The sequence below is a fragment of the Hippocampus zosterae genome, chromosome 8, assembly GCF_025434085.1.
Source record: "Hippocampus zosterae strain Florida chromosome 8, ASM2543408v3, whole genome shotgun sequence".
Lineage (NCBI taxonomy): Eukaryota > Metazoa > Chordata > Actinopteri > Syngnathiformes > Syngnathidae > Hippocampus > Hippocampus zosterae.
Window position 1 is genome coordinate 19,997,136 of NC_067458.1, and position 27,668 is coordinate 20,024,803.

Below are 27,668 nucleotides of genomic sequence, written 5' to 3' on the forward strand. Positions count from 1 at the left end.
TTAATATGTTTGTGTATAAAGTGATACAATTCATTCAGAAGATTAACAGTAGAGGAAAAAAGCAGAGATTTTATTTTTTTATTTCATTTTGATTGATTCAAATGGTTTTGATTTATTATTGATTCATAAATTTGTATTCATAAATGTGTATTATGTTTGAAATTGTAAATTATATTGAATGCATTCATCCATTATTTAGACGAACTCAAAGAAGATCATGGCGTGTCCAGTTTGCATCAAAAGCATTTTTGCTCCTATTTTTCATGAGCGTAACTCAAAGAGCCAAGACTTTTTTTTCTCCAGTAGACACACAAAAGGCCCAAGTCTCTTACTGTTCACAAATCCGTCAAAAGCCGTTTTGGTGAGCATTTCTCCTTTGCCGAAATAATCCATCCAGCTCACAGGTGTGTCCAATATAGTAAAACTGCAAATTTTAGAGTGGCTTTTTATTGTTGGCAGTCTAAGGCACTACCTGTGCAATAATTGTACTGTCTATTCAGCATCTTGTGCTCACCAGCGCAGATTTAGAAAGATTTGTCAACTAGATTTGCAAGAAAATAGGCCTTTGAATTTTCAGCTCACGAAAATTGGGAGTCTTTATATTTTTGTTGAGAAATATAAAATAAGTCACTCAAGCCATAAAATGAAGCTAGCGAATTTCCTGCGAAAGTTCAAACAATAATAACAAATGAATCCCGAAAAGGGCTTTGTGGGTAAGGTATGTAATGTACTCTATGTATGTTATCATTTAAGTACCGGGTAACTTGTCTTCTGTGTTACGTACGAGCCTGGAATGTTGCCGAACCTCTTCAGTAAGTCCCCCCCCCCCCCCTCATTATTTTTTTGGTCTACTTCTTTTATGGAAAAAAAAATTGAAAACAAATCACATTTTAAAAAGGGTTATAAATACTCCAAACAGTCATCCTTTCTTTCATTTATTTGTTAAAAAAAATAATAGCCACAATAAAATTTAAAAAAACAAACATGCGCACCAGTAGCGAGGTTTTGTGACGTGACAAACCGGCCGAGTGACATTCCTCTAGGATGAAGAAAAAAAACAAAAAAAACAAACATCCAAACTCTTTCGAGAATTTGTCCTTCAGCAGACCCGTTGGACGGGATAGGACTGTTTTTGTGTGTGTGCTCGTACTTGCCTACATTCCTCCACGGGAACTTTCTTAAGTGTGCATGAGAGTTGTGTGAGAAGTTTTACTCCAGTGGTTTTCACTTTTAATGGTCGATATGTTGGGGCAACAATTAACATGAGAGGCTAAACTGACTGACTGGTCGTGCGTACTTCGGAAGGACCTCAAAATACGATGGCTCAGGTGCGTTATTTCACAATCTGTCCTCATGCAGACCAGACATCGACAACAAGCGAATGTACAGCACACTTTGTCATATTGTTGCTGTGACCGAGCCTCAAATGAGGCTTTAGTCAAGCTTGTACTAAATATGTTTTGATCATTTTTTTCGAGGGTGTGTGCAAGAGAGAGGCGGTACGCCACCACGGTGTGGATGTTTAAGAGGGTGTGTGGATCAAATATTTTGATATAGGCTGCTATACACTCAAATTTTTATGCTCTAAAAGAGAGATTTTCTAACGGTGGTGCATGTACCCCCTGGGGTGCGCAGTGTAAAATCAAAAACGGTGTTAAATGTCTGACTTGACTTTGTTTTTTGTTTTTTTTTGTCACATGGTTATTTTTAATGTGTGCGCAAGGGACAGGGGATGTGCCACCTCAATCTGGCTGTTAAAGGGGGTGCGTAGGTTAAAAATGTGCAACTTCAAATTAATGATAGCAATCGGCGCCAAAATTTGAGTGGCAAATTTGAATTATGTTTTCACATTACATTTTGGGCAACTGGACAAGGTGTGCCAAATCAGTCTGAATGATAAAGGGGGTGCGTGGCTTAAAAATTGAAAGAATATTTCAAATGTGCAACTTCAGATGAATTTTATCTATCAACACCTAGCTTGTGGTGGCTAATTTGCATGATTTTGTCAAGTAACTTAATTGGCAGGGATGCGTTGTCTCTGTCGGGATGCTGAAGGGGGTGCAGAGCTCAAGAATTTTAACATTTAAAAATCCTAGAAGCAGTCATTTCTGTGCTGAAAAGGGATATTCCTAAATGTGCTCCTGACATGACATAACGTTAGCTGGAGCGCTGCATGACAAGCTGGTTCTTTTATTTTTCTCTTTTTGTTCGTCAGAAAAGGGGTACCCCTTCCCTGTTGAAAAATTGGGCAAGGGTGCCTGGAAGCGGAAGGCAATCCCGAAAATTTCTTCACAATAGTATGTTCTATGCGCCTTCACTCGTCTAAACACGGCATTCTGATTAGTTTTGTGGAATATGAGTTAAGCAGTAAAATCCACGCGTTTTTACCCATCTCGGGGTGCGGCCATTTTGCAACTTTTTGTCGACTGAACATGACCTCATAGTTACTCACAGCTCATGTGGCAATCACAGATCACCTGTTTTATGAAGCTGAGTCATGATCGGCCGTTACCAAAGCAACTGTCATGTCATTTTCAGTCGATAGCACGTGGCAAAATGGCTACCCCCTGAGATGGACAAAACCAGCTTAATAGTATTAATCAGAATGCCGCGTTTAGACTAGTAGGGCTGCAGAGAACTTATTCTTGTAAAGAACACTTTTTGGGGGGTTGACTTCCCCAATAAGGCATAAAGACCATTTCATATGCAAACATGACAGTTTACAAGTCACCTGGAGATAAGCGTTGTCAGTCGAACAAGGGGCGCACCCCTTTGTTATCAAAACAACAATAAGAGTACAATGCTTTCATCTTTTGCAAGTGAGGTTGATATTTTGCAGTTATCTTTTCACCAGCAGATGATGGACTTAAAGGCCCTGAGGGCTAAATTCCAAGAGGCTGACGTCCTGTTGAGGGAACCCGGAAAAAAACCCACCGTTCCAGACAAACCCAGGACAGTCCCTCCTCCCACCAGCCCCAGGCACTACCTCCCGGCAGGGGCCCGTCCTTCCCTGCTAACTTCCATCAACCAGACCCTGGAGGGAAGGACCATCATGGCCCCCAGGGTGGTCTTTAAGGACGAGAAGAAGGAAAGCAAGAAACCTCTCATCAAGAAAACCTCGATGGACAAGAACGACGCGAGGCTTCAGATCAGCAAAGAAAAACTGACCAATGAAAGAAAGGAACCGTTGGATGAGAATTCATTGTATCAAAAGTTGAAGAAAGACGGCGCTAAAGACAAGAAGCCTCAGCCGGTGACCACCGGGGATCTGGTGTCAGAACCGGCTCCCTCTCACGTTCTTAACTCGAATAAGATGCAAGATTGTCTGGCCTTTAAATGGCCTCCAAAAACTTATCTGGACGAGAGTCCATCCGATCCCATATTGGACACAGCCACAATGGACAGTCCCGTACTCGCTGCGCTCATCCCGACACCTCCTGAATTTGACGACGTAAAACCAGAGACGCAATTGATTTCGCCAAACTTTTTACCCTCACCCGATTCGGATGTCGCAATGTCCTTCTCTCCTGGCTTCACCCCACGCCCCTTCTTCATTCCTGATATTCCAGCTCCTTATCTCCCATCTCCAGAGAATGAAATGCCACTGGAGATGAAAACTCCTCCCCTTCCCATTTCCATACTTGACCATCAAGGTAAAATTAGCCGAGTGCAACCCCCTCAACCCGTCTACCACACAATCTCCATCCCACCAACTCAAGCCTCCTCCCTTATGCCGTCCTCTCCTGAGCCTGCGCATGGCGCTGTAGGAGCTATAAGTATAGAAGCAATGCTGAAGTCCCAGCCCCCGACCCCGCTCGAAGATCCGCCGTCGTCTCTCGCAGGTTCAGTTTCAGCTTTTTCATTCTTAGAGAGGGCCGAAGACATGAGCCAAGTGAGGAGGTCCAACGCAGGCGACCAGAGAATACTCAGTGCTCTACAGAAGGCCGCCAGAAAGCTCAACACCGAGTAAGAAATACACATCATGACATTACTGTCCGAATGCGAACAATACTCAGACTTACGACTGACATTACTGGTCTCAGCTCTCAGACAAACTGTTCCGTTTCCAGTACGCCGCCTCCTGAGGATCTCCACCGACCTCAAAGCCCCAACTTTTCGCTCACTGACCTCCCACCCATCGACCTCGACTCTCGGGCCATACAGCACAACAGTCTCAATCGTGGTAAGTCCTCAACGTGGTAAGTCCTCCCGGAAAGCCCAAGTCTTTTGGGCTTTCCGTTTGAGAGATGGCCTCATATGTTATTATTGCGGGATAGTAAACTGGCTGACAAGCAAACGTGCGGCATCAGTGCTAGGTTGGACTACGAGTCTCCCTTTGAGTGATATGATCAAGACTGTTTTTCCTGACTGCTGTGTTATTTTCATAAGAACTGGCAGCAAGTGAACTGAATCAGTCACGACGACATAAGGAATTTCTCTGAAGTTGTAAAGAATTTCGTTGCCTTTGGTGAACCATCGCCCCTCTGATTTCTTGTTTTGTCAAGAGATGGGCAAATGTTGTAAAGCAGTTTCACTGCAAAGGTGATCTGTAGAGTAAATCTGAAGGCCAAAGTTTGCCATGCAATCACCTCCCAACAACTTTCTCAGCTGGTTTGGTTTCCTCACAAATCAAATTCTGTCCCATGAGCTTACCCTACAGGTCATCCACCACTGAACTTCCTCTGACTGCATTCCATTCAAGCCATTAAATGTAGTGAAACACAGTCGTCGGATGACAAGCTTAACAGAAGAGATAACATCAAGACATTTGAGATTAATGAGGTCAAAACTGTGCACAGGGCAAGCCTCTGCGACGTTGGACGTACCGGAGCTGTTGGATGTTTTGCCTCGTCAGCCCAGGAATGTCCCCTTGGACCAGGCTCCTCTGGAGGTTCCTCCAAAGAAGCCTGCCAAACCAGTCATCAAAACACCCAACCTCAACCCTCCGCCTCCACCAGCAAAGTACAACCGTATGTTGACTACCGGTACTTTGGACTTGAAACCAAATGCATGTATATGATGTCCCAAAAGAACGTACCGGTACTCACTTTTTGACTGCCCATTACAGTAATGGCCAGTCACACACTGAGTAGATTTTTTTGGGACACCCTGTTTTAACAGCTCTCTAATGTTGATTTTTGTTGTACCTAAGCGATCCCAGTGCCTTCCAAATTGCCAGAGATGCCCTCCAACAATGAGCCAAAGTTTGGGGGTGGAACTGCTGATGCATTTTCTCAAAGATTGGTGGTGTCCCAATCGGGCAATGGGGAGTACAGCGGTCCAGATATTCCAGACGGAAAGAACCTTCCACCGTTACACAGCAACGGTATCATGCTAACGGGTCCCAAAGGATTGCCGACGTTAAACAGCAAATTACAGGACCAGCCACCATCGTATCAGGCAGACTCCTCCTTCCCTACCTCGCTGGGCGGTCAAGCAGTCGCAGTGTAAGACGCATGATTGTAATGTTTTTGTCGCAGTGTGATTTTTCTCGAGTTTTTCACCTTTCTATTTGTTCTGCAGAAATCAAGCTCACAGCAACAACTTCCATAATGACGTTTACTCACCTAATTGGAAAGCAAAGACTGATATGGGAAGGAAAAAGAAAGGACCGCCAAAGAGTAAGAACACCGAGAACTCAAACTGGAGAGTGATAGTCAAGGTTGTGTGCGACGGACGGTACGCTAGGTATCTGAAATCTGTGCAGGGTACAATGACGGCACAAGACGATCAAGGAGCGTCAGTATATGTTCTCTTCAGTTAAGAAATGATGGTGTTGGTTATGTTCTGGGGCTGCTTTGCTAAACCCCACCGCTAGTCTTGAATCTGTGATGGATGCGATTCGTATTAAGACGAGCAAGACGATTTGGGACGAAAGGTGGCTCGCTTATAAACATGAAGACTGTTGTGTTGTATCATTGCATCATGTAAATGATTCATTATGAAATCACTGCAATGGCTTTTCTATCACAGATCCATACGCCGAGGCCACCCGGGAATCTGTAAGTGGATTTGTTTATAAAAGTGTGCCAGAAAGCGTCTCAATCAGATATAGACTGAATCAAGCTATCTGTATTTTTTGCAGAACGAAGGCAATAACAAGACAGGGTGGTTTGGAAAGTAAGGCCCTCATTTTATTTTACTATTGATATCAGCATTTATATTTCTGGTATAGTTTAGCATTTTGATATTTTACTGTTATTTTCAGTTTTTTCTTAGCTTATCTTAATATATTTATTTTAAATTCTAGTGTTAATTGCATTTTATTTGTATTTCGTTCGAATTTTTATGTTGTATTAGTTTGATCATGTATATTTGTTTACTTTTTATTATTTTGGTTTTGATTTCAATAATTTAATTTGATTGTATTCATTGGTATTTTCTTGGTACTTTATTTTTATATCTCAATCAAAATTTCCGTTATTTTTTTTCCATTGACTTTATTGTTGTATTCATATATTACTAATTTACTCTTTACAATTAATTGCATTTCATTTTTACTGAAATGATATTCACTGTGGTGGACAGAGGCGACAGGAAGTCCACGTTGGCGGCAGAGGGGCCCGACAGCAAGGAGCTGAAGAAGCGAGAGAAGCAGCGATTGGAAAAGGAGAAGAGGGAACTGAAGGAAAAGCAAGAGCGAGAGAAGAAAGAGCAGAAGGAGCGGGAGAAGCGCGAGAATGAGATCAAGAAGAAATTCAAGGTGAGCTCAGGGCGGCAGATGACGCTGTCGTTGAAATGGGGCGGTTGGAAGGTGGCGGCCTACAAACCTGTCGGCATTCATTCCTCCCGCTGGACCGGCTGAGCTCGCAGGCGGGAGGGGATTTTATTGCGTTACGGACATGACTTCAAATGCAACATGGTGGCCCAAAAGCAGACCATCACCATGCTATTCTGACTTCCATACTTCCTTGCTTCCACTTCAGACCTTCTTTTGCTTCTTCCTTTCTGATCTCCTTTCCTTGAATCTATTCCTCTGCCTTCCATCACATCAGGTTTTTTTTAATTCGTGCATCTTTCCTTCCTTTTTTTCCTACCTCCACCTAAGGTCTGTTTTTCTTTCCTTCCTGAACTCCTTTCCTTCACTTGAACCTCCAATTCTGACTTCCTTTGCTCGTTCCTTTGGCTTGAGGTCTGTTTTTCTTCTTTTCATTCTTTTCTTTCCTCCCATGCTACTCGCCTGCCTGCCATCCTTACCTCATTGCTCCCAACTCAGATCACCTTGCTGACTCCTTTTTTCCTTCCTTCCATTACCTTTGTTTTTGGTCATGTCTCTTTACATTCTTTCTTCCTTTTCTTAAACCTGCTTTTGTGCCTTCCTTATTTACCTTCTTCCTTCCACTTCAGACCTTCTTTCCTCCTTGAGCTCCTTCTCTCCCTCTTACTTTACTTTCTGCCTTCTTTCTTCACCTCATTCCCTCCACTGAAGTGCCCTTTTTCCCTTCCTTTTTCTTAACCTTCCGTACCACATTCCTGACCTTTTTCTTCCTTCCTCTCCTCTTATATCCTTCCTTCCATCAACTCTACTTTTTATTCATATATCATACTCATCCTTCCTTATTATGCTTATATCTGCTTTTCTGCCTTGGTTCTAGTTCATGTTTGTTTTTCTTCTTTCCCGATTCCTTCACTTTAACCGACATTGCTGACTTTGTCGTGTCCTTCCTTCCTTCCTTCTGCTTCGAAGCTCTGCTTTTGCTTCTCCTCCTTCATCCTTCCTTGTTGCCTTTTTTTCCTTACATGTCAGTTTTGCTTCTCCCCCCTTCTTTTCTTTGACCCTTCTGTCTGCCACCCTTAATTAGTTCCCCTCCCTTCCTTTTCCTGAGACCTGCTTTTTATTTTGCATCCTTGCATACTTTTCTGCCTTCTTTCCTTGGGTAACTATCAAATAAATACTGTTTTATAATGCATTCTCTTTGTTCTTGACTCAAATTGTGCAACATGTGTTGTTAATCACAGTACCTTGAAGAAGAAGTTACTTTCAAAAGCGTCTGCCCACTTTAAGTCCATTTCATGAAAATACATAAACGTGTTTATCTGCCTTAGATCACAGGTTATGAGGAAGCTATGTACCGGGCAATGGTTACCGTGACAACCAAAGGACGCAAGGACGACCTGCCCGTCCAGAGCGGCGACAACATCAGCATCATTCGCACTACCAACTGCCCAAGAGGAAAATGGTTGGCCAGGGACTTTGCAAACAACTGTGAGTCACACCACATTAAAACGTGCATGTTTCTTGAACCAAAAACAGAGTCCTGATGGGGGTTATTTGTTCTCTTTAGACGGGTATGTAGCAGTGGACCACGTAGAGCTGGACATCAAGGAGATGCTGGAGCTAGGGAAGAAAGCATCCAGCATTCATATGAGCAGCCCACTGGAAACGGACTCTATCATGCCGGGAAGTAGGTATGTGGAAAGAAAGAAAAGAGCCATACACTTATGCTTATTCCATTCAGTGTAATCACAAGCCAAATGTGTATATACACAGTCTGCCAAAAAAAAAAAGGGGGGGACAAAAAGTGGACATACAGTCCTTGCCTTTTATTGCTCGGCAATGATATGTGCTGGACGGCAGTTAAAGGTGCTTTTTGAAATCAAAAGCCAATTTTCTTCACACGTTTTATTCTCAAAACAAAATTGTGAGCTTTTGAAGGAAAAAAAAAAGAAAACAAACTAATTCATGAATACTGGTCATGCTTTTTACACACAGTAAATATATATTTTAGTAAACTTTTTTTTAAGTCTAAATATTAATGAGAAATTTTCAAAGAAGCAATTTTCCAAGACAACAACCCTAACATACTGTCACTGTCCAACATGCAAAAATAAAAAAATCTCTTCAATCTACATTTCCTTTATCATGAAAACAACAAAAGATGCATGCCTTCTATTGGTTGACGATATGTATTTTAGTCATCATACATTTGTTGGATTCATGATTTCATTTTTCCCCCCCAACCAGGACTTCAAACCACTACCCGCTATCAGCCGGGAGCTGTAAGTGTTTTCTTCTTCTTTTTGCTGTTTCTCTTTATTATATACGTCAACATTAGAGTCACTAGACACAAGTTTAATGTTTTCTAGTCTCAGATGACAGTGAGGAATGGACCGTCGATGACGAGGAAACGCTCTCCTCCCCGACGTACCCACAGGCGCCCCTGTGAGTTCACGCTAAATTTGGCTTTGTTCTTATTGTGGTTGCTTTTACTCATTTCCGCCTTCCGTGCACCATTGTAGCTCCACCAGTCTGAGCCACAACCACACAGTCTCCATGCCAAACATAGGTACCGATCACTCATATTTCTATTTCTGAGTGCAGTGGTGCCCTGGGATACGAGTTTCATTTGTTCCAAGACCACACTTGTAACTCAAGACACTTGAATTGCAAATCATATTTTCCCTGCTGAAAGAATGCCAATGTCATTAATCTGTTCCACCACGCCTCGTCGTGTTTTTAATAAGGAACATAGCAGTCTTAAATATTGTACTTTGTAATACATACAGTAATGATAATGAAAAATACATGGAGTTGTACTCTGCTCCTCAATAAGATACAGTGGTATTAGTCATTCTTTGCAGAGGATAAAGAGTATATGTCTGTGAGTATTATATTATTTGTCTGTTATACTCTCTGTCCTTTGTAGCCACTTGTCTATGTCTTATCCTAATTTGGACGAGCAAGAAGCTAGCAGACTACGTCAAAATATTTTGAATGCATAATATGCAATTCTGTTCTGTTGATTTTATGATTAGACATTAAACTTCAGAGGGGAGTGGCAATAAACAGCTTGAAGTCTCTTTTTTTCCCACCGATCGATGGCTTGTTTTGAAAAACTCTCAAGTCAGGTCGCTTGTATCTCAAGGCATCACTGTATTGTCCTATCCCATCGAAGCAGGAACAACAAATCCCAGCATGCACTGCATTTACTAGACTACTCCTAGTCTACCTGACTGTGTGTACTGACAGTATGTCTTTGGCTCCTCTCATAGCACACGCAGACCTCAACCACCAGCACAGGCGCAGTGACGGCCACGCAAGCGGCACCAATGTCCAGTGAGTTCACTGCCTCCTTTCACACTGACTAGTATGATTTACCTTGTATAATCTGTAAAACAATGTCTATGTTTTGTGTCGCTTTTGATCAGAGCCAAGAATGAAGCGCTTCAAAAGTTGGCTACATTTTTCCAATCATCCAATTCATTACACCCAACGGCCAGGTAGGCCTGATGCACTCTAATACGACTACAACGTACCTCAATTTGTAGCGGGTGCCGGCCAGCTTCCCACTGGCAGATATAGAGGCGATCTTTTGACTGGTGTGCGCTGGAAATCTGAGAAATATGGCACATAATTCAGCGATGCAGGACAGCTGCTGCTCTTTTCTCCATGTATCTTTATTTACATATTCATTTTAACTTTTGACTGCAATCATGAGATAGTTGTCGTGCAGGCGTTACATTGAGGCGCTGGTTAGCACCGCAGTTGGTGAACATCATACAAAATTATCTATTGACATCTCAATGTTGCCCCGTACATATCTACCAAACTTAAACTTAATTGTGACCTCGATTGATGAATATTTCAAGTTAGAAATGGTATCACAATACAAATTAAGTTCATAACTTGAGGTTCCTTTGTATTCACTTTTTACAACAGATTACGTCTATCTTGTACTTAAGACATTACATTTGCACTTAATGAAAACCGATTGAAATAATTATAATGGCTGCCTTCTAGCTTATCACCACATTTGAATGATGAACTAGATTAGAACATTATTTCCCGCTGCGCTGAACGGACGCCATTTTAAACAAGGCTGTAGCCGTCGTCGTTGCTAAACTGGTTAATAGCGTTGGCCCCATTTGTTTATACACAATTATAGTCAGATACAAAAAAAAATGAAGTTACGAACCTGGAAATCGAAGAAATATGGCACATAAATTAACGGTGAAGCACATCTGTTGCTTTTCCTTTACTTTGATTATAATAAGCCTCATTTCCGCTGTCCATCGCGACGTCCCTGTGCAGCTGCGGGCGTGTGCTGCCACCTAGCGTCTATCTTGTAAAACAATATGCCGAAAAAAATCGAAATACAACATATTGTGCCACAATGTATCACAATAAACGACTTTTTGTCTTTATTTTTACAGCACCAGCAATGAACAAGAAACAAGTAAGTCATCCCTCAGAATTCATCTTTGTGCGAATGTATTCAAATCATGGAAGGCATAGGAATAGGCTTTACAACGGAGCCCAAGGTGAAATTTCCAAATCAATAAGGTCATCTCTAAAACGTTGAACAATGATAACTGAACAGTTGGTGAAGATAGAATTCAAAATCAGTACAGTTCTTTCAAAAACAAAGGAAAACAAATATAAAAAGTCCTAAATATAGCCAAACGATACCTACAAGTTGGTGAGCGATCATTCAATATTTATAAGGTTGCTTCTAAGACACAAAACAATTACAGTATACGGAAAAGCCGGTGAACAACATTGTAGAACAAACAATGCATCAGGTCAAGACTATGCTACCGAAATGTGGTGTTGAAATCATTTTTTGAACATCAATACGGCTGTTTCTAAAACAAAGGATAATTAAATGAAAAGGTCGATGACGCGATGGTTCAAAATTCGATTGGGTACTTTCCCAGATGTTGAAAAGTGGCGTGTGTGTGAAGAGGCAATACTTAGTGTAGAGGCGATAGAATTCAAATCAAGTCTGTTGAAAATTAAAACATTTCACCAACTCATTCCAAATCAATCACATTTTAGTAGGGTGCAGTACAATTATGGTGGCCCTGAAGGATAAAAACAGCAAAACAAATTCGAACAGACGTTCTGCCAACCCACAGAAATCAGGGACAATACCAATGAAAACACATCACACGAGAACAAATAAAAACTGCACCGAATTCTTGTTGGCAGAGAGCAAACTTGGGAAATACCGATTGCAGGAGCACCGAGTGTGACCTTTTACCTCTCGTCTCGTCTCAGATGCGGCGCAGGTTGATGTTGAGTTGCGGCGGATGAGTCGAGGCTGACTTGTTTGAAGAGTTGCCATTTGATATGCTCCGGCAAAAAAAAAACACGACAAAGGCCATCTTGTTTGGGAGTCGAGCGCTCACGTAGGAAGTTCCCCAGAGAGGAACACAAACATCTTGGGGAAATTCAGCTTTCTTTACCTGATGCAGAACCTCTTGAAAAATTGGAAGTCGTACACCCGCTTTTCGTGATAAACGCTGATTTTAGGTTGATCCAAGTTTTTTTTTTTTAAGAATTGTTTGAGTTTAACTTCTTTTTATTTTAATGATGGGTTAAGTCTCGGCTAGGTCTTGAAGTCAGTTTCAAATATGGGATTCAAGACTGAATTAGTGTTTCCAAATTATGGTTTGAAATGTGGCTTCCCGGCCTGGGTTAGCGTTTTTTTAAGTAAAGGTTTCAAATGTGGGTTTCAAGTTGGGGTCTCCAGCCGAATCGTTGAAAATCGTACCTACTTGCCTAGCTTGACATTTAACATCGCTAAAAATCAAGTCAGCTACCAGATACGATTCCAAAAGAAAACAATTGTGAAAGAGACAGAATCAAGATCTCGTCAATGGATAATTTGCTGACAGCGTCTACAAACATCCTTCGTTTTCCCCTTGGCGTGTTTGTTGGGCGTCACTTGCCAACTAACGCGCCTTTACTTTGCTCTTCAGGGCCTGCGCTCGGCAGCCAACATGCCGTTCACCAGTAAGTTACACACGCACACAAGTCACTCCAGGTTGCTGCATGAGAAAAATAAAAGAAAATTGTCAGAAGTGATCAAAGTGTTATTAGTTACTTATTATTCGCTACAGGTCTGCTTTTAAACTTCAGTCGGCATGTATTCTTCCTCTTCTATGTTGTATCATGTCTGTAATAAAGAGGAAATTGTCGACGGTGATTTTCATCATATAAGACATGGAAATGTATGTTGTGAGACTTAAGAGGAAATCATTCAGAACTCAGAATATAGCAGGTGTTGCATTTTGGAAGTAAACCTGTCCAACCATTAAAAAAAAAAAAAAAAATCTGCTTTGTTTTTGCTGCAGGCCTCAGGCAATGGATTTCGAACAACCCGATTTGCTCATTTTACCTCCTCCGGAGCTCTACGCCGACAAGAGCAAGTAGAAGAAGAAGAAGAATACGACGGGTGAGGGTGCATCCAAACTGCTGCCGCTGAGGATTGAGTGCATGTCATCTGAGGTGTTTTGTTTAGGGGTTTTTTTTCTCTTTTGTTTTGCAGCAGGAGGGGCGGCGCCTTTCTTCACACTGTGACACCTTCAACCTTTTTTGGACCTTCTGGATGTTATTGTTTTTTTTTTTGTAATGATGTGCACTCCCAAGAGGGTGGACTTTCTTCTGGACGACAGGCTATTTTGAGTACAGAATTGGGATTCCCAGGGGAGAGAAACAGGAGCAACACCAAAAAAAAAAAAAAAAAAAAAAAAAAAAAAAAAAAAAAGATCGGCTCAACTTGCAGGTTCCTCTCCAGCCTTTACCAGTTTGCAGTGTTTAAGTCTATGAGGAAATACAATTGCATTTAAATATTTAATCGTCATAACGAGCTATTATACTTTGCCGCCGGCTTCCTCCCTTCACAGTCGTCCAAATTTCATCTGGGAATTTCTTTGGTTAGCCTCACAAATGCCAGACATGTACGCGCACGGGCCTAAACATGAGGTACACACGCGATTCAAATATTTGGCAGACCAAAATATGTTTTCTTGTCCTTTAACGCTTACACAACAAAAAATAAAATCAATTACAGACGGAACATGTTTTACAATATTTTGTCCTTTTGTGTAGGTGTACCTCATGTTCAGGCCATTATGAATATTGGTGACTTTAAAACCAAATCATCCATAAACATCATTGAGCTCGCTTCATTTAGGAACCCTCCGAGACCTTCTCTCTGTCACGTGTGTGAGAATATCAATGGAAACACAACACATAGAACTTTTGTATGTTTGTTTACGGTCATTGGTTTTTGTTTTTCAATAAATACTCATTAAAGTGCAAAAAATCATAACAGCAATTCCATGCAATGCATAAAGAGATCAATCCAGGGCCTTCACAATCAGGCAGAGACAGTGTATACACAAATGCAAACACACACACACACACGCGCGCACCCACACACACAGCTGACAAGTACATCACAGTCCACGGCCTCAAAGGGAAAATAATAATGCTGCTAATTTGTCATTATAGGCACATAAGTAGCAAGCGGCTTCCGTTGGGGGCGGACCACCTTTCTTCGCCCCCGCCCCAAAAAAAGAACAAAAGCAGGTTAAGTGGTGAACACGACAAAAAATTTAATGAATGTTTTCTTTTAATGCGTTTTAATGATATGGAGGACGATGAATGTAAATCAAAGAAGAAATTGCAATTATGGGATGATTATTGAAAATATAATGAAATGTAAATGAGTTGAAACTGAGTTGCAATTTTACTCGAGCTTAAATCAAAGTAAAATTATGACATTTGGACTGTGAGGCAAAAAGATTTCAATTTTCGGACTAAGGGTCATAAAAACAATTTTCGTTATATGTGAAAATCTGTAATTAGTGTGTGGATTCACCTTAGCCACCAGGGGTAGCTTGATACGTGAATCAAGTGAGCGGTAGTCACGGTAGCCGTTTTTTTGCAGAGGATAAAGAATTTAGGCCTGTCAGGGTAGTTTTATTGTCTGTCTACGTGTGTTTCTACACCAGTTGTGATTAGATATCAGGGTTCTACCACCGTGACGTTGATACTTTTAGTGGCATTAAACAACTGGTACTCTTTTTTGAGAATTAGTCACTATGTGGCAAACTCCTGTAAGTTGTGAAGTGAGTTGAGTCCTTTGCTACCATCAAGTATTTGTATCAAAAAAATAAATATTCAAAAAAAGATTTTCACACTTTGAAGGTAGCACTGTACAGGAAACATGAGGACAAAAAGTCATAATTACGAGAATAAAAAGTTACTTTCTGAGACTCATGAGAAAAAGTCAGAATTCCAACATTAATAATACGAGAAAAGGAGGAATTTTAAGCAAATGAGTACATTTCAGTTGCTTAGATATGACTTTTCAAATGTGTATATATATTTATATATAATGTGTGTATATTTTGTGTGTGTGTGATATTCACAAGTTATGATATAAGTAATAAATAGGCCATGAAGGTAAAACATAATTGTATTACTATTTACTTAAAGGTTCATTGTCTTTTCCAAATACAATTTCATTTAGGATCCTAGTTGGCTAAAATTATGTTATGGTGCCACCTATTGCTTAAAACTTGAACTCCTGCAAATGCATTTTCATTTACACACAGATTTTGGTTCATTCCTACCTATCCTTGAGTTATGATTTAAATGAATAAATTAAAACCAGCAGTAGACTGAGTTACTGATTTTCATGACCTCTCTTTGTTGAACCCTTTTGTTATATTGCAGGCCAATTTGACCTGTTTTAAAAATACCTTTTAAAAAATGTAATAAACTCGAGTGATTTAAAAAATACACAAAATTTGAAAGGGGAAGTATTACGTCATGTTAAACACAGAACCGATTAGTAATGGTATATTTTGTTGTGGGCCAAACTGTTTAAGAATCTTTTTTTTTTAAAGTTGTATGGTTAAACTTGTTCTCTTGGCCTTGTTTTGCTCCTTTTCTTTTTCCAAAATAATGCGCATATTTTGGGGAGGATTAAGTGTGAAGCCGGTCATACTGACCCGTGACTAGTGTTTGTAAGAAACAACTAAAACAGCAGAAAGGCAACAGTACATTATCGAACATAAGAGGATGATTCAACTTTAGCAGACTTTCCTCCATAGTTTTACAATATAACGTAGTCACGCACACACACACACACACACACACACACAGCTTATATAAGTAGTCGTTTGCATTTGTTTAAGGCAGCTGGAAAAGGTTTGTATGGCGTGCACAGATACACACCATCTCACAGTGCTTCTTTTAAAGTTACTTACAGTGAAGCCCCGCATATTCCCGGTTCAGCATTCATGATTCTGCCCCTTCGCTTCACCTTTGACGCCAGAGCCATCGCCTGTCTTTTTATCAAATTTACAGATTGCCGCGTGCGTCCTGTCTGTTTCCACAGGCGATCGGCTATGATTCAACTAATCGTGTGTCTGCAATCTTCGTTATGAGCAGCTTGAAAAATATTGTACACATTTTGACCTAAATTTAGATTGGGAAGGATAACTCGGAACACAAATAAGACAAGATTATCTGGCATGAAGTAGCGCTGAATGACACTACGTGAGCTTCTTGCTAGTTATGTTGGTCGCGTTTTATACCATTAAGTTTTTACATTTGTGAGATAGTTGCAGTTCAAGTATGTGTTTTATCGTCTCTAAAGAGATGTCTTTGTTTTTACAACTTTGATTCAAATTTGTCTGCTAGTTAAAGAATGACATCCTCATTCTTCATTCAAGAGTGCTTTGTTTCAAAATGGTAGCCAATAGCTAGCGACGTCTAAATGGTATTTGAAAAGATTTCTCCTCATTCATCACTCTCGTGTTATTGTTTAGGAATCCTAGATTCTAGGTTGTTATAAGTTGGCTTTTTACACAACTTTGATTTGATGCTGTTGTGCCAGTTAAATAACATTACTCTCCACGCTGCTTTATGCCCATGAATGATAAAGGCGCTTCATAGATGACTTTACCGCCATCTTGTGGCATCATGGTGCCATGTAATGATACTTAAGGGAGTTCAGGAGCTTCGTGAGGCGCTTTGTTTAACTTTGCCTTCTTGCGCCATTTACAGACAATTATAAACCTCTTAAGGAGGCAGTGACAGTTACTCGCTAATTTTTATCCTGTGCCCTGTACTTTCCATTTAACTTTGATTTTACACGAGGGTGAGTTACTGTGAAAGAAGGACATCATTTGTCAATCCCAAATGGTTGGATGTTACTAAAAACGTTGCTTGTTCAGTTTTGTCAAAGTTCTAAAGGATGGCTTCGGAGGTTCTGCTACTCCGTTATATTGTTGCGATACAAAAGGTCAACGAGATGGAGTGCGTCCGTGCTGTCGTAAATGCAGCACTGGCCGAGCAGAACATTCTATTGTCCCGCTATGATGTGAGGTTCACTCTCCTTTCCAATGATCATAAAAAGCTTTCAAATAATGCAATGCCTAAAAAATAATCTCTCTCCACAAAATAAGTAGCAATCTGAACAATAATCATCATCTATAAAGTGATTTTCCACGTTCATCTACATCGTGTGACTGATATAAATATAATGTACACGGACAACAGCCTTTTCCATCTAGATCCAGAATGGAATCATCTACGTGCTCCCTCGAGACTCACAACTGACCTCTGATCAGCGTCAGGACGAAGTCTTACTGTAGGGGGTGAGATTCCAGCAGGGATAGTTGGGTAGTCTTTTTTTTTTAACCTCTGCAACTTTTCAGGTGAAGATTTGCTGCCGCCCCATCACGTCCTGTCCCACTTTCAAGTTGATGATGACGCCAAGACTGATTGTCTTCCTCCTTCTTGACGCTTTCCTGGCGTCACTCCTCTCAGCGCGCCAGCGTGGTGATCAGACTGGCGCACATCTCAAAGAAGTCCATGGTGTGCGAGCCCTGCCGTGGGGTGAGCATCGGCGAGCTGCCGCACAGCGAGCCCGGCAGGGACGAGCTGAGCTGAGGCATTTCCGCTACGTGGCTAGCCGAGTCGATGCTGAGGCGTGGCCGGTACAGGCCTGCCGTCGAGCCGGACCGCTGAGGGGTGGAGGACCCTGACTTGAAGCCTGCAGCCTCGACTATGTCATCTGGAACGCAGAGGAACGGGAGGGGAGGTCAGTTACATTTTGTTGCGTTCCTGAGTTGATAAACACGCAAAAGTATCCTATCCCAGCTTTGGCACGAGTTAGATGTTGTGTTGTCCACTAAATCGGTCAACAAGGGAATGAATTCAAAGTCAACTAGAAGGAGCATTTAACAGGGGCATCTGTAAAATTGACTTTTCAATGCTGGCACAGTGTCACCCTGTACAACATGTGGAGGAGCTGACAAGTAACAATGCACGACTGGTGTTTCTGTCACCGACCGTCGATGCTCTTGAAGTCGAGGAGGTAGGATCTGTTGTCCACCTGGTAGAGCTGCAGGCTCATTTTCACCAAGTTGCCCGTCACTGGGTTTTTCCTGCGCACTCGCAAATGATACGGGTTCACCACCTACCCAAGAAAACATTGTATTAGACCAGGGGTGGGCAAAATACGGCTTGTGGGCCACAAATGGCCAGTCACGTTTTACATTATAGGGTTGATAAGAATTAATTTGGGGGAAAAAAATTTTTTTTGAAATATTTGATATACACTTTAAGCACCAAGCCCCACCCCATCTGTTCTTTATCTTCCGTACCGCTTGATCCTCACTAGGGTCGCGGGGGGTGCTGGAGCCTATCCCAGCCGTCTCCGGGCAGTAGGCGGGGGACACCCTGAATCGGTTGCCAGCCAATCGCAGGGCACACAGAGACGAACAACCATTCGCACTCACACCTAGGGACAATTTAGAGTGTTCAATCAGCCTGCCATGCATATTTTTGGAATGTGGGAGGAAACCGGAGCACCCGGAGAAAACCCACGCAGGGGAGAACATGCAAACTCCACACAGGGAGGCCGGAGCTGGAATCGAACCCGGTACCTCTGCACTGTGAAGCCGACGTGCTAACCACTGGACTACCGGGCCGCCCTTCTGTTCTTTATAATAATCAAATGTGGCCCTTGAACACCAAATCTTAGCGAGTCCCGTATGAGACATCCCCGCCCACCTTCCAGTCAAAGCCCAGGTGCTTCATGGCCCTGTAAACCTCCGCCATGATGTCATACGGCCGGCTCTGGCTCCGGATGCCCAGGTGCCACTTGGCCTTCTTGACGGCGAGCGGCTTGGGTCGGGTGGTGTTGAGGGCGTCCAGCGGGCAACGCGCCTTGGGACTGTCGGCCAGCAGCGGCGGCATCCGCTCCGGGTGCGGCTTAACCCCCGGCGGAAGCGGCATGCCCTCCTCGATGAAGGAGCCTTGCGGCGGACTGGAGGCCAGGTAGAACTCGCTGGCCTGTGTCATGATGCGCCGGTTGTCGATGATGAGGTGATAGGCCACCGCAAGCTGGTCCTGCGTGGACAAACACGACTTACTTCTCACAAGGGCAGCGCTTCGCAAACTCTTTACAACCGGATCTCTTTAGACCGTACACGTTTACTCATGTTGGGTGCTGGCTTTATGGTGCACTATTTGACCTCTATGGTGACCGCGGTTAGCTGGCTGATACCTGAGGGTCGCCGCTGAAGAGGCTGGAGACCACCTCAGACTCGTTGCATTCAAACTTATCGCACACTTCTTTGACGGCCTCCTCGTCCAAGACGGTGGTGTCATACGATGGATCCTCGGGAAACAGGTAACCTGGCAGATCCTGTTTGAACCACTCGTGCTCCCTGAGAGGCGGAAAATGAAATCAATCAAGTCGTAATGTTGGGGAAGGGATGGGCAAAGTTTTGTGCTCGTGCGTCACATTCGATTTTGACATTGGACGGCCGATTTTAGACGAGAGGCAGGGTGTATACCCCGAACTGGTCGTAAGCTAGGTCGTACGGCCTTGACTTTTTCCAACCCTGCGCTCGAGTCCCCACCTGATGTCCTTAATGGTGGCCCTCTTCAGCGGGTCCACCTGCAGCATGTGCATGAGCAGCGAGGCCACCGAGCGCGTCAGGTACTCTGGGATGTAGAACACGCCCCCTCGGATCTTTTTGAACAGCGTGGGCACGTGCTCGTCATCGAAGGGCAGCGTGCCGCACAGCAGGGCGTACAGGATCACGCCGCAGCTCCAGATGTCCACCTCTGGGCCTGCGTATAGCCTGATGACGAGGCGTGAAACTAATGTTATGACTTACTCTCCGTATGAAAATAACTAACACTGATTATGAGCGTGAATTACAGCCTTTATGACAGTGGTTTGTTTTTTTTAACTGGGGTACCAGACACACGACAATCAGCGAACCATAGCTTGGGTGTCAAGACAGACCTTCCCGAGATGACCTCCGGGGCGGCGTAATTGGGCGAACCACAGCTGGTCCTCAGGAACTCACCGTCGGACATCATGTTCGACAAGCCTGCACGCGATATCCAACATATATACCTGACCAAAACTGAGTAGAACAATTTGTGTCAAATCAACTTTTCATTGACCGGCAGGATGAGTCAAACTACGGCCCGCGGGCCAAATCCGGCCCGTTGGTCTTTTTAAGCCGGCCCGCCGAACGTTGGTACACAATTACGGTTTGATATCAACGACTGCATTCATTTCATTTGGACTTGTAATGACAGGCATTTCAACGCCAGGTGGCACAGTTACTTTAAGTTGCAGAGCATAGGGAGGAAGGGGGAGACGATACGGAAGCCCGCAGTAGCGCCAAGTCAAGCAAATCCCTTTCGATACGACGGAAAAATGTACTCTTAAAGTCTGAATAACGTGGCAAAAAATGCAAAATACTGCTTTTTAAATAAAGACATCCAATTAATATTATGTCGAATTTAGTTCACCCTTTTGATCCGGCCCTCCATAATATTTTCTGGTTCTCATGTGGCCCTATGCAAAAAAAAATTGCCCCCTCCTGGTCTAACGGGTGAAAAGAGCACACTTAAATCTTTATCCGCCTTTTAGTGCCAAGTGTCAAAGCGCTGAGCAACAAAGCTCACCTAATCAGATGACGCTCGTGCTCTCATGGCCTCAGTCTAACACTCTGATACCACCCCCCCCCCCCCCCCCCCCGCTATGTGCTGACCTTCCTTCATCGTTCATCCCCAGTGTCCTTAACACTCCTTCCAACCGCTTGCCAGTCCAGTCTACGGTTCGCCAACAAAACACACCCCCTGAGTGTCAACCCCCCCGGCGCACCCCCAGTTCCCTTCCTATCGGATGACACTGGGCCTCAAGGCATCTTGCCAGTGCTGATATGAGACCTGCTCGTTGCTAGGTGACACCACACGCCCCCTGCTGCTGGCATAGGTGTTTTGAAAAATGTATTGACCCTCTTCGTGGTCCGATACAGGGAATCAATACATATTCTATGTTGGAACCCATGACTAAGTTATACTAGTTGAACTCAAAGATAGTAGTAACTTGTATGACTGGCAGGAAACAAGTGAATAAAAGGGTTTAATGTATTTTCTGACATCAAATGAAAGAACGTTTCATTGTTCTGCCTGGTACTATATGTCAGTGACTTGGACACAGTAAAGTACGAAAGAAACATTATTTGTATTCGTAAATTCTTTCAGCACAACAGCGGTTGTGATTTACTGTTAAGTAATATTGTAAACCCGCCACAGTCGCGGTTTGGCACGAGCCAATTAGCAGATTTTGAAAAATGTACGTGTCAAGATGGGGTGTCAATTGTGTTTTTCGGGACTACTAAATTCAAATGCCTAATGAGACTGGCTTTTGTAATGGATAGAGAAATCGGCTAGTTTTGAGGGTTTCCGTGTGTTTTTCGGGACTACTAAATTCAAATGCCTAATGAGACTGGCTTTTGTAATGGATAGAGAAATCGGCTAGTTTTGAGGGTTTCCGTTCGGAAAAAAAAAAATCCTACCAAAGTCCGCAATCTTGGCGTTCTTGCTGGCATCGAGCAGAACGTTCTCGGGCTTGAGGTCTCTGTGGACCACCATGTGTCTGTGGCAGTAGTCCACGGCCGAAATAATCTGCTGGAAAAGGCGGCGAGCCTCCGTGTCCTCCACCTGACAGATAAAGGAGAACGGAAATAAAGAAGGGAGTGGGGGAAGGTTACAAAGGCTGTTTAGAATGGAGTGTCATGTTTGGGTTTGGCTCAGATTTGCTTTGTGTCAGTAAAAACAAAGCAGTATCGTCTTTAGAATGGCAGAAACAACAACATTCCACCTTAAATGTCCTTCCAGTGAATAAATCAATCAACCCTTACCCGTCCATGTTTACAGATGTAGTCAAAAAGCTCTCCGCCGGACACATATTCCATGACCATGAAGAAATCTGTTGGCGTGCTTATCACTTGGTATCTGAAACACAAGCATGTGTTTCATAAAACTGGAGAAACATTGATGAATGGCTCCCGTCTGATCCCAAAGGCTCTTAATGTATCCAAAGTATGTTGAATGCATAAAAGGAACTGAAACAAAAACAGCAAAGGCAAGGCTGAGTCGTGATGTACGGCCGCTGAGTAATGATTATTCGATTAAAAAAAAAGGGTCGCGGGGAATACGCTGTTCATCGCCGTCCGCGGGTTTATTTCACGTTGACCGACGCTTGAAGCCCTCCTGTAAAAAGTGCGTTTGAGTGCACCGTGTGTACATCAGTAGCAGTGATCCACAGCGTAACAGCTCAGAGTTTGCATATCTGCCATAACTTCCAGCGTGACCCTCAGAGGGGGCCTAAAAATAACACGGAACTTGTCGAGACGCACTTTGCCAGAAGGAGAGAGCGGGAAAGTGAGAGAGAGGAAGTAGGCAAGGTCAAAGGGACAAACATTGTACAGGAGGAGCCAAGACGCATTGGTGAGGATTTAGTCAATGCGGGGAGTGCTGTATTAACTTGAGCTGACTTGTCTGCACTCGTTCTACCTTCTGAGCCTCACCACGGGCAGCTGTGGTAAACAAACAGCAACGAGCACAGCAAAAGCCACAATAGGCCAGTCAAACTGACGTCGGTCACTCACAGCTTAATGATGTGTGGATGCCTGAATAGTTTCAAATTTTGAATCTCCCGTTTGATTTTGCCCACCACATCCAGGCTGCGGATCTTTTGCCTGTTCAGGATCTTCACTGCCACTTTATGGCCCGTCAACTGGTGCTCTCCGACTAAGAAAAAGAAAAAGGATACAAAAAAAAAGACACACGTTTGAGATTAACTGAGGTGATTTATTTATATAGGGCATTTCATACACGAGGTAACTAAATGTGCTTCACAATTCACGTAATTCCATTTAAAAGCATAATGTATACAAACAAAAGTTACATTTAAAATAAATAATAAATAAACTCCAAGTAAAGAAATAAAAACGATCTTGCTAAGATTACTAAAACTACCTCCGGTGTAATCAAAGATTTTGGAACGTTTAATTTTAAAAAGCCAATAAATGAGCTGAACTTTTTGCCGGCAAATCAAAGGTCCGATTATCGGATGTCTCTGAAAGTTGATCCTAAACGATAGTGTGGGTTTGCTAAAAGGTTTTTTTTTTTTTATCCCCTCCCTAATCTTCTCGGAAAACAGTTAGGTCAACTATCTTAAAGCTGAGGACACATGTATTGAATATCGAGCCAAATCTGTACATTTTATAGATCGGTCAATATATTAAACATTATCATTTTTGTTTGGATCAGCGGTTATCGAGCACAACTGTAATAAGCACTTAGCTATCTAGGTATGCTCTGAAAATATTATACATCCTTGCTTTGAATAGTCTGCAGCTATAGTTGCTCTATAATTCCTTGTTAACGGCCATAAGTGCATGCTGATCCGACGTAAAAAGAAGTAAGAGTATGAAAGGGGGAGATTTTTCTTTTTTTTAATCCGACTGTCACTTGACAGCCAGCATTCCAATCGGGACTTTAGACTGATGTGACGACTCTAGAGTGATTTGTTGTAATCAGTGAGTGCACGCATAACCGAATGTCACATGGACAAAGACATAAGAGTGAGAAGAGGAAATATATTTTCAAAAAACTGGTTAAACAGCCAAAAAGGCGGAGATTCTAGCATGGCAACATTCTTCTCAGCCAGTAATTCTAAGATGCTCTTGGCGTTGTGAGCTGGTGCGTTGTCATGGTTAAGCAGCCCAAAATTGTCCAGCCACAATTTTCACCTCTTCTCCTAAACGCTGCAGGATGTTTTGTAGATGTAGTGGCATATACTGAAGGGTAAAGCTTTTAATTTATAGTTTGGGTTTGGTATTTATTTATTTTTTTCATTGATCCAGAGGTGTAAAACTACATCATGCAGTTTTTTACAATTTTGCAACATTTATTTGGACATTTTAGATTTGCAAGTGAACGTTCGTGGGTGCCAAGGGAAGAGGAGTTCCTAATGGGTTGTTTTGGAAACCTGTTGCACAGCTTTTTAGAGTGCTTATGTTCATGTGCCTAAAACCTTCACTTCCAAGCATCAATTATTAAGCATGAGCACAAAAGGGGGAGGTCGGTAATCCTAACTGTTAATAAGATAAGATAAGATAAGATAAGATATTCTTTATTTGTCCCACAATGGGGAAATTTGCAGCCTCCAGCAGCATGAATGTGGGTAGAAAGAAGAAAGAAGAAAAAACAAACAAACACCTTTCAATTAAGTGCAATTTAAATACAACATGGATAAATCGCAGTGCTATTTACAATTGTGTTACAATTTAATGGCACTATAAGCAGTTCGCGTCACCTTCGACTTTATTGTATTTTAGGCAAAATGGGGTGGACATGTAATTACTTAACACGATACAACCTGCTGGACGTTTTATTGTATTGTAGCATCAACTGCGTGTGAAATGAATGTCTTGTTACATTGACATTGGGCGAGTGGTCAAGTTGAAGGTCACAAGTGGTCAAAACTAGCTGACGTGAAACAATGTACGCCTCTGTAATTAGCACGTACGATGTGGCTTTTCTCCCCTGACTTATAAGGCGTTTAAGTGGCTAATTTAGCAACCAACACGGTGAGACGCTAGACTCTGAGCCGCGTAAATTAGAAACGAGACTATCCAATTAATCTCAAACAGAAGGTAGGTTAACCACAAGCTAAACCGGTGTCCTTTAGCGTAACAGGGGCGCTGAAAAAAACCCCGACGACAATATAAATAAATATACTGGCAATACGAGGATACCGGTGTCCTATTTTGTTCAATGTAGTCCAAGCAAATCCACCTGCCTCATAGAAAGCAAGTGATGGTGGTCAGTTTTGGTGGAAGAATTTGACTTTCAAGAGAGCGTATTCCTGAATCGCATTTACGCCTTGGCGATCTTACGTCGCGAAGGTTGCTCGGCGTAGATGCGCAAAACAACTAACCATCGCTAACTTGGATACGACACGTCCAAAAAAGGGGAGGAGAGGCGTTCACGTCAACTACTTCCTAACCGAAATACACACAAACAGAAACAAGGCAATAATGAACGCGACTTAACTCTTTACTTTGCCGAAAGTCCCCACTCCAAGCGTGTCACCGAGGATGTAATGGCCGATCTTCACCCTGCCTTCGTGCTTTTGCTGTTGCCGCTCTGCCATCTTTCTCCGTTCGGCGATGGTTGGGGTCTCCGCTGCGTTACCGCGGAGTGGACGAGTTGGGTGGCTGTGTTTTCCTGTGAGTCAGCGGGGCGCGCGGAGGGAGGGGCGCTTCGTGTCTTTGCTCGGGGAAGACGGTGCTTCGCGGATGACCCCGCCTCTCTCGGCTTTAAAGGTGTTCATAAGCGCACGCACCACACTACTTCATGTCGTTGCCTTTAAAGCAAATTCATCGTGCGCGTAAAAACAAACGTCCCGCACCCCTCCCGCCCCACACATACACAAACGAAAACGTAATATCACACTGTAACATCTTGTACACACGCCCACTCACTCTCAGAGAATGACTGGTAAACCGAATCCCGCGCAGATGGACGTCCCGGTTGAAGTAATTTGAGTTTCTGGCCACTAGATGTCACTATAAGACTACACCACTGTTTGACATTAATGGGTGAATTTAGCAAAATTACAATGCTATAACTGTCCGTTTGTCGTGATAGTAGCGACATTAGTAAGATAATTTCTGGCAGAAATTACATTTTAAAAAATCGAATCAATAATCTTGGTCAATTTTTTACTTCCGATTAGATTTTTTTGAGAAACCATTGTGCCCGAGGAAGAACAACCAATCAAAAACAGAAGGCATGATCAACAAGGTATCGATCATTCACTATGCATTAGCGGGCACACTCATTGCCCGTCACCTCCGCAGCCTCGCGCTGACCTGTTACTTGGGCTTCAGGAGCTTTGCCGAAACAATGTTGGAATGTCCATCCCCTGGGGAAAAAATGCATATCCCTCATTTGATTATAACTGAAGGCAGCGTGGAGTTGGTTTCCACTCAGTGACAGTGTGGCGACCAATTAATGTTGTAATCGGCCTTCCGTCCTAAGTCAGCTGGGATAGGCTCCAGGACCCTCGGCGACCCTGTTCAAGATAAGCAGGGTTGAAAATGGATGAGTAAATAATTATTTAAGTACAATATTTTTTTCACTTTTCTATATTTAAGCCTGCAACTGATTGCCAACCAGTTCAGGGTGTACCCAGCCTACTGCCTGATGACAGCTGGGATAGACTCCAGCACGCCCACCACTCTCATGAGGATAAACGGATTCGAAAATGGATGGTGGATATATTTCAGCGCAGTGTTCATGTTCAAACTCTTCATAATGTTACAATGACTTACAATAATATTTTAAAAAAAAGGAATAAAACATTATGTTATGTTTTATGTTATGATTGTGAACACTTTGGGCTTTGAGAGGTAATAGAAATTAGGTGGTATTTGGTGAAAAAAACGTTTGAGAACCACCACCGCAGAGATTCAACGAGTTTTAAAATCCAGCATTAATATATTTCTGGCCAGTGGGTGACGCCAAACACGCCTTTTTCTATCAGATTAAAGGGCTCTGGTGCGCGTGTCATACTAAATGTAACCACCGGGGGCGCTATGGACGTATTTAGCTGTCGGGGCTCATCCATCCTGGCTAGAGGGAAAAAAGTTTTCCACGCTGGGATGGAGCCGCTTGAGGGCTGAACCTTGCGGACAGGAAACTTGAAGAGAGAGAGCGCAGGGGGAGGAAGACGACGAGGAGGAGGAGGAGTAGAAGCGTGAAGATATAACAAGAGCGTCTGTCGATGTGCGCCTCATTTCTCAAAAGAAATGCAAAGTGGCGCTTGGCTGCCATTCATTTAGTACTCGCCGGCGCTGAAACCCCGAATATTCCCCAACTTTGGGACTTCTTTTTTTTTTTTGTTTTTATATTTTATTTTTGTATGTAAATATATATAGATAGATATATATTTTTTCAGAACTGACAGTTTTGCCCAGTGCGCGCGCACCCGTGGGATTCGGATCGACACGAGTGGAGTTGTCCAATGCAAAACTACCTGTATGAGAAAGCCATGGCACAAGAGACAAGGAACGGGGGAAGCTCCACGTTAAACAACAACAACAACGGTGCCGACAACAGCAAGAGGAAGCTTCTGGTTGCGCTGGACATCTTCTGTCTTCTACTTGGTGAGTGCACAACTACATTTAACTCTTGCTTTTTTTTTTCATTTTATTTATTACTTTTGTCTCTTCTATGACTATAATTTACAGTTGCTTCCGTTGTTTGTAACGGCTGTCAATCAGAAAGCTTATCGTTTGTCAAAGTATTGCTGGTTATCAGCCAATTAATATGCGGTAACATCTTATCATGCAGCTCCAGCGCAACAGAATATCGAAAATACATTGTAAATAATGTACCACGTTTGTTTGTTTTTAACGTAGTTACATTCCGCCCCTCACTTTATACAGTATATGCTCCGTTCCTTGCCACACTGTGTCCCCAAGGGCATAAATGTTTTGAAGTGTTGTGACCTGCCCTTTAAATAGCACCG

At 42.7% G+C, this 27,668-nt stretch overlaps 3 protein-coding genes and 1 long non-coding RNA gene across 8 annotated transcripts in view; 2 read left to right on the top strand and 2 right to left on the bottom strand.

Moving 5' to 3' along the window:
* The first annotated feature begins 1,071 nt into the window (after positions 1 to 1,071).
* Positions 1,072 to 13,222, top strand: LOC127605559 (myb-like protein X). Of its 4 annotated transcripts, none has more exons than XM_052073159.1 (19): positions 1,072 to 1,328; positions 2,840 to 3,966; positions 4,044 to 4,183; positions 4,800 to 4,970; positions 5,162 to 5,447; positions 5,524 to 5,621; positions 5,974 to 6,002; positions 6,086 to 6,120; positions 6,529 to 6,703; positions 8,047 to 8,206; positions 8,286 to 8,409; positions 8,966 to 9,000; positions 9,088 to 9,163; positions 9,241 to 9,287; positions 9,994 to 10,057; positions 10,150 to 10,221; positions 11,155 to 11,177; positions 12,706 to 12,739; positions 13,081 to 13,222. In XM_052073159.1, the coding sequence occupies exons 1-19, from the start codon at positions 1,320 to 1,322 to the stop codon at positions 13,157 to 13,159; spliced, it is 2,784 nt and encodes a 927-aa protein (XP_051929119.1). In that variant the 5' UTR covers positions 1,072 to 1,319; the 3' UTR covers positions 13,160 to 13,222. The 4 variants fall into 4 exon arrangements, with proteins under 4 accessions (XP_051929119.1, XP_051929120.1, XP_051929121.1 ...); XM_052073160.1 differs by having other exon boundaries at positions 2,855 to 3,966; positions 5,153 to 5,447; XM_052073161.1 differs by having other exon boundaries at positions 2,858 to 3,966; positions 5,153 to 5,447.
* On the bottom strand, positions 10,231 to 10,981 carry LOC127605593 (uncharacterized). The gene is made up of 2 exons (XR_007963622.1): positions 10,917 to 10,981; positions 10,231 to 10,327 (listed from the first exon to the last, which is right to left on the bottom strand). It is a non-coding gene; the product is annotated as an uncharacterized LOC127605593 (long non-coding RNA).
* A 793-nt stretch (positions 13,223 to 14,015) lies between the features above and the next one.
* prkaa2 (protein kinase, AMP-activated, alpha 2 catalytic subunit) lies at positions 14,016 to 25,527 on the bottom strand. Its single transcript, XM_052073180.1, has 10 exons — positions 25,187 to 25,527; positions 22,735 to 22,876; positions 21,985 to 22,078; positions 21,640 to 21,784; positions 20,070 to 20,157; positions 19,678 to 19,902; positions 19,320 to 19,482; positions 18,824 to 19,162; positions 18,101 to 18,227; positions 14,016 to 17,822 (listed from the first exon to the last, which is right to left on the bottom strand). The coding sequence occupies exons 1-10, from the start codon at positions 25,284 to 25,286 to the stop codon at positions 17,572 to 17,574; spliced, it is 1,674 nt and encodes a 557-aa protein (XP_051929140.1). The 5' UTR covers positions 25,287 to 25,527; the 3' UTR covers positions 14,016 to 17,571.
* Positions 25,528 to 26,841: 1,314 nt separating this feature from the next.
* plpp3 (phospholipid phosphatase 3) overlaps positions 26,842 to 27,668 on the top strand; it is a 30,785-nt gene continuing 29,958 nt past the window's right edge. Inside the window, exon 1 of one of the 2 annotated variants that reach the window (XM_052073191.1) lies at positions 26,842 to 27,303. In XM_052073191.1, the coding sequence (XP_051929151.1) occupies positions 27,162 to 27,303 (142 nt within the window). In that variant the 5' untranslated portion in view covers positions 26,842 to 27,161. The remainder of the gene's footprint in view (positions 27,304 to 27,668) is intronic. The other variant, XM_052073189.1, reaches the window with a different exon arrangement.